At 31.3% G+C, this 16,340-nt stretch overlaps 2 protein-coding genes across 2 annotated transcripts; one reads left to right on the forward strand and one right to left on the reverse strand.

Annotated features, from left to right (window-relative positions):
- Positions 1 to 1,353: 1,353 nt before the first annotated feature.
- LOC131848102 (uncharacterized) lies at positions 1,354 to 6,834 on the reverse strand. Its single transcript, XM_059197856.1, has 2 exons — positions 6,604 to 6,834; positions 1,354 to 5,901 (listed from the first exon to the last, which is right to left on the reverse strand). Exons 1-2 carry the CDS (start codon positions 6,604 to 6,606, stop codon positions 5,257 to 5,259), a joined length of 648 nt encoding a protein of 215 aa, XP_059053839.1. The 5' UTR covers positions 6,607 to 6,834; the 3' UTR covers positions 1,354 to 5,256.
- Positions 6,835 to 7,568: 734 nt separating this feature from the next.
- Positions 7,569 to 14,522, forward strand: LOC131848192 (acyl-protein thioesterase 1). Its single transcript, XM_059197971.1, has 6 exons — positions 7,569 to 7,696; positions 7,770 to 7,830; positions 7,907 to 7,938; positions 8,042 to 8,255; positions 12,517 to 12,690; positions 14,052 to 14,522. The coding sequence occupies exons 2-6, from the start codon at positions 7,780 to 7,782 to the stop codon at positions 14,241 to 14,243; spliced, it is 663 nt and encodes a 220-aa protein (XP_059053954.1). The 5' UTR covers positions 7,569 to 7,696; positions 7,770 to 7,779; the 3' UTR covers positions 14,244 to 14,522.
- Positions 14,523 to 16,340: the final 1,818 nt, after the last annotated feature.

The raw sequence follows: 16,340 nt of genomic DNA on the forward strand, positions 1-16,340 counted from the left end.
TCGCCAAAAACAGAAACATATAAAGTAATGAAACTCCCGTACATAAAACTATTTACATAAAATATAAAAAATTACATGTCAAATATATACAGCGACTTGGAGAGATTGAGATTCTTTGTTCCTGTAAATGATCTCCTGAGGGATCGCCGCAAAAAAATGTCTGACGGTGAGGAAGATAGCTCTGGTCCAAATTATCTGACGTCCCAAATGGATCGATGAATACAGGTAATTAACCGAATTAACGCAGGATAGATGAAGTGATGACGACGTCTGACTCACGTGTTCCTCTTAAACTAAGAGAAAAAATTACAGGGCCTTCTGTCTACTATGGATCAAAGTGCTTGCCTGTAAAGGCGACGACTGCATGCAACTAAAATGCGAATATTGAAATGTGTGCATGGTGTGGCAAAAATGAATACATTAGAGGAACTATGAAAGCGTTGGTGAGATTGTTGAAAATAAAAAAATATTTTAAATAACTATTAATAACTTTTTAAAATATCTATCAAACTTCACTCTGTAATATACTTATAGAATATAGATAAACATTTACTGATATGCTTATTTATCACTAGCTGTTCCCACGACTTCCACCGCGTGGAATTTAACTTTATTTTTCTAAAATAAAAGTAGCCTAAGTTACTCCTTATTACCTCCTGCCAAAAACTCCCGTCAAAATCGGTCCAGCCATTTCAAAGATTAGCCGGAACGAATAGACAGACAGTCAAAAATTGTAAAAAATGATATTTTGGTGTATGTACCGTATTTATATTCATATGCATGTAGTAAAAAACGGTTATTTCAATATTACAAACAGACATTCCAATTTTATTTATAGTAGACTAGTACTAAATTTTATTATATGATCAGTATTGGTTTATTGATGAACAGATTAGTGAGTCAGAAATATCATACAAATTGACGAAAAATATTTTGATGGCGGTTAGTTTGGAAATCTACAACCTTTGAATGTGGAACGACCACGGCACTCTTAATTGCATTTTTTTATTGTTCTATAATTAGTGAATAGCGAATTGCTTTAACAATATTAAGCAATAAATATTATTACGTATGATATTATGCAAATAATACGGATTAGCAATCAGTTAAAGACATACTGTTGTAGAAATATGTAATAAAACTATTTATGACTGAAAATTGTATTTTAATGTTATGGTAGATAGAGAAGGTGACACAATATAATTTTTATTTTTATATTTTTGATTATAGAATAGAAAAAACCTTTAAATATATTAATATCAAAAGAGTTTTCTCAACACATACGCACACTCGTTATCATTTTCCGCTGCATTATATACACGCAAACGTCACGACAAAGTTGGCGCCATGCTGCCAGGTTTGCCGACGTTATAAACATACGGAGTGTACGGCAAAAATGGAGCGAAATTCTAATCATTCAGTTCCTGTAATCCGACTCAAGAGTCCGGCATTCAACCCCGCTTCTATACACCACCGGGCCATGGTGCTCGCGTTGAGGGAGGTAGCATTCCAAGTAAATGGCACTGAAGACGAACGCATGTGTCCAAGCACCTACTTAAATAAGTAGAGCGAACAAACGCCTTAGCTGAGACTTACCCTATTTCACATGTTAACGCGACCCAGCGATGATGGCGGTTCATGTCCGTAAGGTACACCGTGTGGATAGAAAAAAAAAATAGTCCTAGGGCACAGATCGAAAACTAATAGGAATTTGAAGAAATGGCAAACTCCATTGTATCTTTTCCAATTTCGGTCATCTTTTGAAACGTATTGAAATCCTTGTTTCCTATTAAAAAACAATTATTATAATTTTCATGGAGAATATCTTCACTTTGTATAGGACTCGAGGTATTAGTATACTTGATTTTTTTAAATATCAACTGCAACCAACATATTTATTTATTATTAGTAAACATACTTGCTAAATAGAATCCGTACATAAACCAAACTGGACTTAATAGGTAAAAGTATGAACATTTCTATAATCAATTGATGAAAAGCCACTTAATAACATATCTACTAATATCCATTACTTTTATTTCAATAGTTTATATCTAAATGATTATCATTGCTTTTTACATTCATCCCATTACTTGGGTTATGTAATATTATTTTATCTATGTTTGGGATCAACGCAGTATGGCACCTACTGATCCCTATCGGCCTCGGTGGTCTAGCGGCTTAGCACACCATGTTCAATGGTCGCGGGTAAAACAAGACATTCCTCGCAACTTCCCTATTACGTATGCAATAGGGAACTATATATATACATTTCTGAATCTGTCATTCCTGGCACACTACACATATATACATCTCAACATCTCATCTCTACCACATACACATATTTAATTATTTGTAATTAATATAATAAAAAAATATCTCAAAGGTTTTTATAAATGAATTCGCCTTTTAGATAACTACGTTATCAGCAAATAACATGCAGTGTATTCTATGCGAACACCGCTGCTTTATAGTCAAATGTGTTCCGCAGTGAGTTATAAAACATTTTTCTGAAGTATAAATAAGTATATACAAATCTATTTTTGTTACTTAATTAAACATGTACTTACATAGTTATACCTACATATATCTAAGTATTCGCTGAGTCATACTGATATACCTATTATTAGGTATTGATTAAATACATACCTTATACAAATTTGGTATTTCATATACCAATAAGAGCAATATTGAAACGACCATAATCATAAGAGAAAACAACAAATAATTGTAGAGTAAATATAGGCATTAAATAACAATACATATATGCTCCGCATAAGTTTATGCCTTGAATGTTTATACCACTTTCGCTTGTTTTGTTCCTGGTGTCTACGAAATAAGTACATATAAAAATTAACTCATATTTTATCGATAGATGTAATTTAATTTTATCAACTAATTTTGACGTACCTACTCATGTTTACGTACTTACATCAGGTTAAAAATGCTAACTCATTTTTGTAGATGTCAGACATCATTCATGTAGAAAACGAAAACTGTTATATAACTAAAAGACTGCGACGTATGGTTTCTTGAATATCGCATATTACGTAAAGTTTATTTGTGTTAACCGATTGAAACAGGTTAAATGTTAAAATCCCTTGTTGTAATTTAATTTCGGCCCTTATACCTCAGGCTAAGGGTTCGAATATAAGCTCACAGTGTCCCGTCTGTTGGCCTTATTGCAAAGGCGACTTTAATCTGAGGGCTAAAGTAGAATCCATCAGGCATACATTTAAGCCGCTCCTTAGGTCTTTCCGAGGATTTCGAAGGCCTTCTGCGCTTGTGCCCAATTTTACAGGATGAAATAAAAACCAGCTGCGACCAAGTTCGAAAAAACAAAAAGAGTAGCATGATACAATACAGCAGGGGGAAGAGAATTCTACAGACGGCGATATGCTAGCTTACTGCCATGTTTGGTTCAATAGTGAAATGTAGGCATTGTTTGGCATGTCAAGTATTTTTTTTACGATGGTAATGGAATGGTACACCCACCTGCGCTAACAATATTCGCTGGCGAGGTATCTGTGGAAGACAAGATGGGCATGAGGTGAGGTCAGTTAGCCCATTGTAGTAAATGAACTCGAATTTATCCCCCTTCACCCCGCATATCAAGTGCCGAATACAACACATCGACAGTTTACAATGCCTTTGTCCATCTGTCTGAAACTAACTTGAGCAAGGTGATCTCAGAAAAAGCATTTACATTTTAAATGATGTACATATACCAGCAAACTACCGGAACATTTTACATTTATTTCATTCATGTATTTAATTTAGCTTAATGATTTTTTTACAATATATATGTATATATATATTAACATTGTTGTTCCGAAATCACTACTCGCTAGCTAATTAGGTTTAATTAGTTAACTTTTAAAAAGCTGTGAAATATATTTGCACGATAATTATGTAAGTAATGTGTCTATTCGCGTATAGGTTGTTACTTTTTGCGAAAATCATAATTTCATCAATAAAATGGTTCATTGTATATTTAAAAGAGTTAGAGAGTGTATACTTGTGTGTGTTGGCTTTTAGGCACACAACCAAAATTGTACTGTGAGGCTTAGAAAGAATGATCTCTCTTCTCAAAATTGTTGTGGTAATTAAGTTTTTTACACTTGGAACTTGAGACAAATCATTAAATTATTTAGTAAGCATACCCTAAGTGCACACCGGAGGATCTGTGCTTAAAAGCAGATGATGATATATCACATCACATTTAGTCAATAAATATTTACTATATTTATTAACTAAATGGAAAATATAGATTAAACTTAAAAGAACATTATTTAATTATGCGAATCAACTATTTAATTCTTCTTAGAATTAAAACATTGTAGGACATATTTTATCACAAAATATTGATCTAAATATATTTAGAATATACTTAATAGAAGATATAAATGAACATTCAATTAGCCTTATATTATTTCTAGAATTATGAAGAGAATGAGTTATTTATAGTTATTTACAATACTTCCAATAAATTCTTCCACAATTATAGAGTATAAAAAAAGAATGCATTATTACGGACATATACAAACTATAATAGGTACTTATTAAGTTTTCTATACATATGAAATGTTAATAGGGAATAAAAGAGTTATTTATTATAAATTAATTGATAAACTAGGTACAAAAAAAGAATTTAGATTTTATAACTGCTGTTCAAAATACAAGTCTACATTCAACTAATTTAGTGCCAATCACAGAAACTAAGTAGAAAATTTATTTGTCAATTTGGACTAATATTGTTTGGTCAATTCACATACCTTCTATTACCTTATTTCACCCTCTGATTTGCTAAAGTGACAGTTCAGTGACATGATAATGAAATACTAACAAATACATCCCCTACCTTATTCTTATCATATAATGTTCCTCCACAAATAATATGCATATCAATGTAATGTTTAGATGTTTAATAAATTCAAAGTAGCAAGAAATTAAAGTAAATGATAGTTATCACCTCCCAAGTATAGAATTTCTTTATGTTAAAAATATAAAATGTAAGGTTAGGAACATCTTATAAATATGTACATATATTTTAATGATCAGGTACTATTATGTTACATTCTTGAAACAACTAGTTTGTGCCACTCATTTTTATGTGATTCTAAAATCAGCATCAATAGTAACAAGACCTTATACCTTCTATCTAATGTTGCTACTCAGTTCAGAAAAATATTATTCATATAAATTGTGGAAGAAATCATTAATATTGGACCACTTGTTTTATTGTAATACATTTTCCTAAATATACATCATTTCTGCCATTGATGACATCTTCTTAGGTATATGAACCAAAGTTTCAAAATAACTTGCTAGTTCATCAATTGTAACATCACAAGGAGGGTTAAGTGCTTGTTGAGAACAAGAAGTACCTGTTTGGTTATTTTCTACTACTAATTTTCTAACTTGCCTAGCATGTATTAAATCATTCTTCCACCATTTTGCTGGATTATTAAGTTCTGCAACTGTTAACTTTCTATCCTTTTTGGAACTAGATGATATGCGTAACTGATTACAATTATCAACAAGTGCACATAAATTTAAAATATCTACATTCAAATTTTCAGCAGAACTTGGATTTACTTTATTCCTTGTTTGTTGCTCCTCTTTCTTGTTATCTACAGTATTTGTCTTGAGTAATTTTAAGACAGGATCTTTAAGTATCTTATTATTTCTTTTTTTATGAACAGCTGGATTAAAATTTTTCTTTTGCCATGTACATGAACATTTACTTTGTGTTGTTTGCCTAAAAATTCTTTTCTGTTGCAACTGGTTAATAAATGGATTTTCATCAGTAGTTGTGATATTTTGCTTTATTGGTTCTATTTCTAATTTTCCCATCTCCACCCGCAGTAGTATATCTTCTTTAGCCATTTTTAGTGTGTTCTGAAAATGAAACAGCATAGGTAAACAAATGTTAATTCCCCGGAAACCTACTTGTAATTATACTGAAATTTACAATAAAATTATCAGCAAATGATATTGTGTACAAAATCAATAAAATGGGAAACAAGTTGATGGCCAACCTAATGATAAGTGGTAACAGATGCCTATATACATGCACTACAGACACCACATCATCAGGTTTCACTCATTGTACCTATCATGAAATGCACATCTGAAGATGTCATGCCTCTTTAGCCTGTAATTTCACTGCATATCACACCCAATTTTATATGATATAAGAATGGTATATTTTTGAGAAATATGTTAAATTAGGTTGTAAAAATGTAACACCACCATCACATAAACCACATCTCTCAACACTCATTGCTTCTTTATTTACCTAATTGTATTATATTCTACAATAGCATTAATTGTGATTTTTATCTGGTACTTATATAAATGAGTTGTATGGGAAATAAATATAATTAATATCTACTTATACAATTTCATAATATGTAACAAATATTACCTAAGTCAACTAGTAACTTCTGCATTGGGAAAGTTATTTCAAATTACCTATTTACCTACTGTCATCAAATATAAAAGCAGAAAATTAACCATAAATACAATTGCCAGCAATTTATACTATGAATTAAATTAACATATCGTTACAGGTAAAGTGGGATGTAAGATAATATTTACCATAAAATAACCAATTTTGTCTTGTGGAACTCCAAACGTCTTAGAATAATACTATTGACAATGTAAATAATTCCACTAAACACACTATCATTCTGGTGAAGAAAAATACAGAAACCACGCAAATTTGTAGTTAAACAGATTAATACAGATGTGAGATATTAGTGTTATTGTGCAAATTGTAATTTGTAAATGTATGTAATCAAAAATGTATGTCATGTATTTTTTGCGTGTTTGGTATGGTCGCGTCATAAAGTGTTGCCAGATACCATTTTTTATTTTTTTTTTAATTTTGTGTTAGACCCTCTGCCCTGGGAGGTTTGTTTTTATTTTTCGATAAGAGAAAACCGCATGTTACGAAATATGGAGTTTTAAATCACTAAAATTCTACTGTTATTAACATATCGACTTTCTCCCAGTATATTCCAGTGTACTACTCTAAATACAAAAACAAATCTCATCTGTTACATATTACGTATTAGGTTGTGCGTCCCGTTGAAAGAAAACCACAAAGGATGGTATTTGTATTCAATTTCTATATAAAAATAGTAATAGGATTCGTAGATCTATTAATCTAAAATATAAATTTTCTATTGTTGTAGAATGTTCACGTCAATTTATGATAATTGAACATTTGTCGTGATTATTTTGCTACACTGTGCAATAATTAATTAACAAATATATCCGTACATTTGCGATTCTAATAAAATATTTGTTATAATTACACAAAAAAAATTCCCATCGATTTGGCAGAATTAGCGTGCCTGTTAGTGACCATCAGCGGACACACTTTAAAAACTATTATTGGTACCATGATAAGTATTAATTTTTCTGTACCTACCAATTTTCTCTTTATATTAAAATCCTGTGGTTGGATTTTAGATAGTAACATGTGTTTCTTTTTTTTTTTAGTTTCTCCATATTCTTGATTTCAGGAACTTGGGCCGCGCCGAAGATCACTGAATATCTGGCAACTCCGATAGTGTCGAAGTACATATAGTCAATTTTTTCTCACTTATCACTTTTTATTATTAAAAAATACTAAACATAGTTCTGAACTACAGCAATAAATTATTGTATTTTATTCCTAATATTTGTACGTTAATCTAGTAAATATAAACCGTATAATTTTATTCTCAATTTGTCACTTAAATTGTATTGATTTTCAGTTATCAAATAATGGAACCAAATCCTGTAATTATTGCTGCCACTGCGAAACAAACTGCATCTGTAAGTCAACTTGATAAACACGTCAATGTTTTAATAAATTTATCAGCTATCAGTACATAGTTCTTTTTTGTTTCAGCTTATATTTTTACATGGTTTGGGTGATACAGGGTTAGTAACGTACACCAAATTATTATATTTATTATATAGAACTGAATAATGGACGGAATGCAGTGATGATAAATTTAGTGTTCCAATCTACTAAATGTTTCAGACATGGCTGGGCAAGCACAATTGCTGCAATCAGGGGTCCTCATGTTAAGGTGATCTGCCCTACAGCAGCCACTATACCAGTTACACTTAATGCTGGGTTCCGTATGCCATCATGGTTTGATTTAAGGACCCTAGATGCCACAGCTCCGGAAGATGAAGAAGGAATTTTAAGAGCTACTAGTCTTGTACATGGACTAATTTCGGATGAAGTCAAGGTAAGTATCTATTTGTTATTGCATGTTATATTACATCACCTATATTTGTATAAGTTAGAACAAAATTAATATTAGTTACAGTATAGTTGATAACTATCATGATTTTAAAAAAATATCAAAAAGAGGACTTGTTTATTATTATATTATATGAATTTATGTGTTGCTAGCTGTACCTGCAACTTCGTCTGCATGGAATTTAACTTCATTTTTCTAAAATAAAAGTAGCCTAAGTTACTCCTTATTACATCAGCTACTTACCAATAAAAGGTCCAACAAAATCAGTCCAGCCATTTCAGAGATAAGCCAGAACAAACAGACAGACAAAAATTTTTGAAAATGTTATTTTGGTGTATGTACTGTATCTGTATTCATATACATGTAGTAAAAAACGGTTATTTCAATATTACAAACAGAGACTACAATTTTATTTATATGTATAGATAATCTAGACACGCGGCAGCGTGTCAAGCCGAGTTTCAAGTAAACTGGCTTGCAGCACCGTGTGTATATTTACACGAACCATTTGGAGCCACTTTTGACCCCCTCATAACTCAAAAACTCTTTCACACAAACCTGTCAAATTTGGTTCATATATTGAGACTTGCGAGATAAATATGTGTTCCAAATTTCATAAACATATCTCAAACGGTTATTTAGATATTAATGTCCAAAAATCGTCATTTTTATCACTGATCAACTATAGATCAAAATTATAACCCACTTCCAGATGACCTAGGAAGTTCAAATTTGGTATGCAGATAGGTAATTAGGTGAATATAAAGGAAAAAATCTGAAACTGGTAAATTGTTATCATTTTACTACAATTTTTCACTTTAATTGATTCTATTTCAACTTATACTGGACGAATACTAAAATTCTATGAAAACGTCGATAGCCACCAATTGACATTGATCCCTGGCGAAAAATCTCATCTTGTACTGGACCGAAAGTAATATTGTATGAAAACGTCGATCATTACCAATTTACATTGACCCCTTCACATCAGTGTCGATAACTAGCAAACTTCAAATATTGCATTGAGCGGTAAACACTAGTTGCTATAATTTAGATTCTGTCTAAAATATACTTGTACTTATAACTAGGAGTATAGTCGAATTTCGTATTTATTATGTTATTAACTGAGATTTGGTATTAATTATTGTTTCAATATTTAGCGCACATCGATAGTGTAAAATCATTATTTTTATAAATAATTATTAAATAATAGGCATTTCGGTATAGGGCGCCGCGGTGGCGCCGTGTGGGAGCGGTACGATAAAACTCAATGTTTTGTTTCTGGATATCTAACCTATAAGGTTGCGATTTATGCTACGAAATTTATAGCTTTCTTAAATTATACTTATATATTTGTGATTATATTATTATTACATTATTTTAGTAAATACGTATGGTATAGACAGTAGTTTAAACCAAAAATTAATAACAATTTTAGTATAGTTATAAGTAGGAATGTACAGTTAACTCGAGAATGAGAACTTATTGGTAACAAATTGTTTTCTTGAGAATTCAATAGATAACAGTCAATTTGTTACATAATCGTCTTTACGAACTATAACGTGTCAATACGAAGTTTCAGATATTAAATAAGGTATATGTTGATAGAGAACAATTCCGTATTTGCTTAACATATGCTATTACTATCCACAAATCACAAGGCCTTAGTTTTGGCAGTCCTCTTCTCAACATAGCCTCCTCTATATTTAATAAAGAGCAGGTTTACGTTGGAGTCTTCAGAGTTAAAACCTTAGATGGAGTACGTCTTAACAATTTTGATCCAAGTCACGAGAGCTCTATTGTAGAGTACAACCATCTGTGGACGTTATACCGCCCCGATTTGCCCAAAAATTCCTGATACTGAATTGGCATTGCACTTGAACATTTAAAAGTTACAAGAAAATATAGAAAATAACACAAAAAAAAGACAATTATACCCCGTAAATATACGAAAATACAGTAATTTATCAAAAATAATTTGGTATTAATTTAGTTATAAATAAGTACCTCGTATAATTTATGTACAAAAAGTAATGATATCCCATCAAAAACATAAATGTGAAATGATAGCCGAGTTTAATATTATGATATATGGCTTGATTGTTGACTTCTACGACAAAAGAGATGAGATCTAAATGGGTGCCAAGTTCAATGGTCTGTCCTGAAATGTATTTATAACAATATAAAATATCATTTCTTCTTATAACTTAAGATAATATACTGTAGCCTAAGGTCTAACTTGGCTAGTTTTCATATACGAAATATACTGTAGCCTTCGCAAGTTCTAAACATGTTACTTGTCGGTTCCTATTTTAATATTAATAGTAACTAGCAATCGAAAGTAATAATTGGTATATGAGAACTGGCCAAGTTAGACCTTAGGCTACAGTATATTATCTTAAGTTATAAGAAGAAATGATATTTTATATTGTTATAAATACATTTCAGGACAGACCATTGAACTTGGCACCCATTTAGATCTCATCTCTTTTGTCGTAGAAGTCAACAATCAAGCCATATATCATAATATTAAACTCGGCTATCATTTCACATTTATGTTTTTGATGGGATACATTTTATCACTATATAACACAATAATCTGTACTCTAATGACAGTAATAACATTTTAAGACAAGACAATTTTTTTACATTTAATTTATGAGTTAGTCACTTATTAAAAATAAAAATAAATTAATTAACTAATTCATGTCCAAAATTTCATTTATGACAAAGAATGACCCAAGAATTTTAGACATATAAATTTATTATGTTTATTAGTTTGTAATAATCACACATGCTCCTATAGTCAAAGAGACTATACCAACATGTTTAATGTACTTAAGAGAGATATATCTTCATCATTTTAATGAATTTACCTACTACCGGGCTACGGGGCTACTGGGCCAACTCCTGGGCCTTGTTATTATCTTTCCTCCTTTATTATTTATTAAAATCAAGCAAGAGTCAAAATAGAAAAAACATAGAACAATTATTGAAGAGCTAATGAAGAGTAATGTAATAAATTTGCCTTCAAATGCAGGGACTGTTGTTAAAACATGAATAGTGTTTCAACAAAAATGTAATAATGTAATTTGATTAAAAAATGGACTCTTTATTAAAATTATATGGAATATGATTTAAATTCTTTATTATATGGATTGAAAATTTACTTACTATTTCATTAACAAGTTTCTACTGATTTCATTCTAAAATCTATTCTTTAAGTTTCTAAAGTAAATCATCATTGCCTTGCCTTTATCCCATTATTTGGGGTTGGTGCGGTATGTTATTCTCTTCCACTGCTCTCTATCATTCGTCATATCTGAGCATACTCATCTTTTATTCATATCATCTTTCACACAATCTATCTATCTTTTCTTAGGGCCTCCCTTTACACCCATCCACATTAATATTATACACTTTCCATAAGACATGATTCTCATTCCTCCACATAACATGCCCATACCAGCTCAATCTATTACCTCGCAACTTTTCTATAACTGGTGTAACTTTTAAACTTCCTTGTATATAATTATTTTTTTTATGTTATGAATTATATAAGATAATTTCTGAGATAAGAACTCATAGATAAACTAGTAAATAGAAATAAATTCTAAGAGTCATTGTTTGGTTTCTAATGATTATGTTGTATAACATTACAGTTCTTCTCTCAGTTACATTTTTATTACATATGGTATATATAGATTGGTATCAGGTACCATAGTACCAACTACCCTTAGTTTGAGACTGTGCGGTGCTGTGTTGTAGTGCACTAGGCACTTATTTACCTTGAAAGGCGGCTAAAAATATACGAATATAATATTTGAGCAATACTCTTTTAAAATTTTTATAATTTTTATACTTACTAGTACTACTAATATTCTGATATGATAATGCTTGTATTTAATTGAAACTAATATTACACCATCACCTATATACCAATAAGTACTCATTATATATATAGTATAGTATGATTAGTCAACAAGCATAATAGATATTTGCTGTGCTAACTAATTGTTACCAATTAACCACCTTCCTTGACTCCTCAATCCTCCAGTCATCACCTAATATTTGGAAGATCAAGGTGAGGTATTGTGTGAATATCATTGTAATACCCATAACTATATATAAATGACTTAACCTATATATGCATATATGCCTTCCTCAATATCTTCCAACAAATACACACCGCATTTGTTAGGACTGCTGTTCCATAATATTAATATAATTATTATATGTATTATAGGCTGGTATACCGGCTAACAGAGTGCTGCTGGGTGGTTTCTCGCAGGGAGGAGCATTAGCTCTTCATGCTGCCTTGACTTACTCTCAACCTTTAGGAGGTGTCATGTCACTATCATGTTGGTTGCCTAGACATGCTCATTTTCCTGATGCAGTTAAAGCACCCTTGGATTTACCGGTAAGACTAACATTACATGTTAATAAAATTCAATTGTTGCCCACCCTGACTACTCGCCTATGGTCGATAATATGAGTTACGTGGCTTGTAGGAATGAAATGACCCTGTATAGAAAATATGCTTCACGTCTATCAACCCACATAAATGTTAAACACGAACAGACATTCCGCTATTTCCATTTTAATTTTTGTCATTGTATTATCATTCCTATTGAATTTAATTACTTATAATGGATCCTGATCCTGATCCTATAATGGATTTTCTTCACCTCAAAGTACAACTAAACTATAGTAATGTATTAAGGCACATTACATATAAATTTCGTTTCTTATGTTTCTTCATTGCAATTTCCGCCCGTTTTTGTTTATAAATAATATTATTGTATCATATACCGACACATTAATATTTATTACATTAGTTCACAAACTTTATTTACATTAAAAGCAGCTATTGTTTTGCCATGAACTCTTGTAATTTGATGTAACAGGATTTAAATTGTATGCTAAAATATTGGACTATTATGCATACCACATAGGGCAGGAAGGGCAGATTAAACTTAAATTATATTTATCAATACAATAGGATTTGATACATACGATTTTATATAGGAAGAAATGGACAAAGAGCCACCAAGGAACTAAAATATCCGATGCGAAAACATGTGATTTGAATATTTTATTGCATGATTACACTAGTTGTGACCCGCTAGAAATACAATAAAAAGTATCCTATACTTCTCTCGTTACAGCATAATGATGACGCATACTTAAATCTATATTCAAGATAGTGCTAATAAAATAAAGTTAATGAAGGTGGTACCGGTTATATGTATATACTAAAAATGTGTGCATATATGTGTGTACTACATGTGTGAGACTACTAACAATCAGTACCAAAACACGATGAGCGCAACCGGAAACGACACAACCTTCTCCATTGATGATCCAATTTCGACCATTATGGAGCCTATGGCCTATACTCATATTGCGACACGTGTTTGGCTGTTTGAATGAGGCGTCATTACCAGAATTAATCTCGCGAGTTCCACCTATATCATGAAATATTTTTGTTACGTTTGTGACCATAGACGAGACTTTTCATTGTACCGGACTAGAACTGTGACTTTTATCGTCATCATTTTTTGCCTTTGCCATTTTTCGCAATTTACAAAGAACTGGCTCCCATAAAGCCATTTTGTATGCTCAAGATATTTTTTTTTCTAAAGCTCTATTGTCTTCTTAGCTGACTAAGCTGACTTCTTATTATTTATTTTAATTTATGCAATTTATTGAAAGATTTGTAGTGAAATTATTAGTAATAATTAAGTGCATGATAAACCCCTATGCTATATTAACTTTCAGATTTTCCAAGCGCATGGAGACTGTGATCCAGTAGTACCCTTCAAATGGGGTCAGATGACGGCATCATTCCTGAAAACATTTATGAAGAATATTGACTTCACTACGTATCAAGGTTTATCACACAGCTCATCAGAGGCAGAATTAAAAGATATGAAGGCATTTATAGAAAGAACATTGCCTGCAGTAAAATGAAATTATTTTAAAAGATCCCATTAATATATTTACAATTATATAGAATATACTTTCTTTAACCATAGACTATTTTATGCACTTACTACACGCAAATTAAATTACAAAAACACTAATGCCGATTACATAATCCTGTTATTTATTCAAACTACTCATATAAGTAGTATCTAAGTAAGTAGTAAGTAAGTACCTATTTATTTTCTTAGGTGTCTGTTACACGACGTTGTTAAAACTAAAATGTAGAAACTGATAAAGTACATAAATAAAGTAATTAAACATTTTGTTTCACTTTACGCATATGCACACACTGGTATATCTACCCTATTAAAACATTATCAATTATCTATACATATAAATAAAATTGGAGTGTCTGTTTGTAATATTGAACTAACCGTATTTTACTACATGCATATGAATGTAGATACGGTACATATACCAAAATAACATTTTTTACAATTTTTGTCTGTCTGTCTGTCGGTCTGTTTGTTCCGGCTAATCTCTGAAATGGCTGGACCGATATTGACGGGACTGTTTTTGGCAGTTAGCTAATGTAATAAGGAGTAACTTAGGCTACTTTTATTTTAGAAAAAATCTTTTATTTTAGAGAAATAAAGTTAAATTCCACGCGGACGAAGTCGCGGGAACAGCTAGTAATATATATTATGGTAATGATATAAGTACCTAATAGATAATTATTCTCAGATATTAGAATATGTATCGTATAAAAATATAATTATTATAATATAAATTGTCTATAAGCAAAGTTGAGACTACTTCATAAAATCGATATTGTAGAAACAATATAAAAATAATATTTTGCTAGAAGTCTCAGTAAGTTTTATTGGATTTTTTATAAAGTCAAAATCTATACTAGCACTGTACGTAAATGCTTACGTATTTGGTTTACTTGTTATGTTTTCAACCCTAAACTGCTTGGTTTAGAATTTACTGGGATTGAATTTTATTAATTGGCAAGACAATAAATTCGAACAACATCTCACTCCTTACTTCCTCTCTCCAGCTATAATATTGCCGATTACAAGACATTTAAATGCTTAAAAAAATATATATATAACTTTTGTTTTACTCACTGCTACGACTATGGGGAAGACTTTCCAATCGCGGACAGTAAATGTGATCCCCATTGCCTTACCGAGTATATCTATCTTTAGTCAAGTATCTTAGGCAGTAAGTTACTAAGGGAAAATCTCATCGAAAAAATCATGATCTATGGCTATTTAAATTGATTATTCAGTTTCCCTATTTGTCACAAGGAAACGCGAATAGACTACATCCCCCTGGGTTAGTCAAGTCTTATCAACTGTTAACGTCCTTATCAATGCAGTCGTTTGACATACAGATGGCAGTGTGGACCTTACAGCTATCTTTCAGAGATTATTTTGGTTTCTATCACCGGAGAGTTAGTAAAAAGAGTTCGTAAGAAATTTGTTTTTTCCTCATTATATTAGATTTGACATTGCGCAACCTGTAGTCTGTTAGAAAACGAGTCGTGCTCTTATATTATACATATTCACGAAACAGTTATATACCATGCCGCAACGGGAATCAAATTACTTCATAAATAATTAAGAAGTTGCTGCTGCTACTAAATTTTAATTTAGTTATTTGTTGTTATAAGAAAACCCATGGTGATTACTTGTGGGCACAAACGATTAGAGTAGTCTCAACGAAGACTAAAATGTCCGCTTTGATACCTCAGTTTAACCTATTTCAGTCGCCAAGTTAAACAGTGAAATTACAGGATAAGAGGCATGAACATCTTAGTCCTCTATAATGGCAAAGCAGAATGTTATCACAGTATGTCGTTTATACTACTGTTCATGTGTAAAGGTAACGGTTACTGATTACCATTAGGTGGATAGTCAGCTTGCTTTAGGACCTGACTGCGAAATCTGAATTTTGAGATGAACACTGTCGAAACGCTGTATACTAGTCAGACATAGACTACTGGGAGGGATATTAAACATACGGAATTCGTCGAAGAAGTATAACATTTTTGGCTTTGTACAAATTTGTACAGACATCGATTAAGACAATAATTAACGAGGTTTTTTTTTATTCTTACATTTATTAAGGTTA

The sequence above is a fragment of the Achroia grisella genome, unplaced genomic scaffold (assembly GCF_030625045.1).
Source record: "Achroia grisella isolate CSIRO2021 unplaced genomic scaffold, CSIRO_AGI_Agris_v1 utg546, whole genome shotgun sequence".
NCBI lineage: Eukaryota > Metazoa > Arthropoda > Insecta > Lepidoptera > Pyralidae > Achroia > Achroia grisella.

Coding starts and splice junctions, on each gene's coding strand:
- LOC131848192 (XM_059197971.1), top strand. CDS start 7,780: ATGGAACCAAATCCTGTAATTATTGCTGCCACTGCGAAACAAACTGCA. Junction 7,831..7,906: donor CTGCGAAACAAACTGCATCT/GTAAGTCAACTT, acceptor TTTTTGTTTCAG/CTTATATTTTTACATGGTTT. Junction 7,939..8,041: donor CATGGTTTGGGTGATACAGG/GTTAGTAACGTA, acceptor TAAATGTTTCAG/ACATGGCTGGGCAAGCACAA.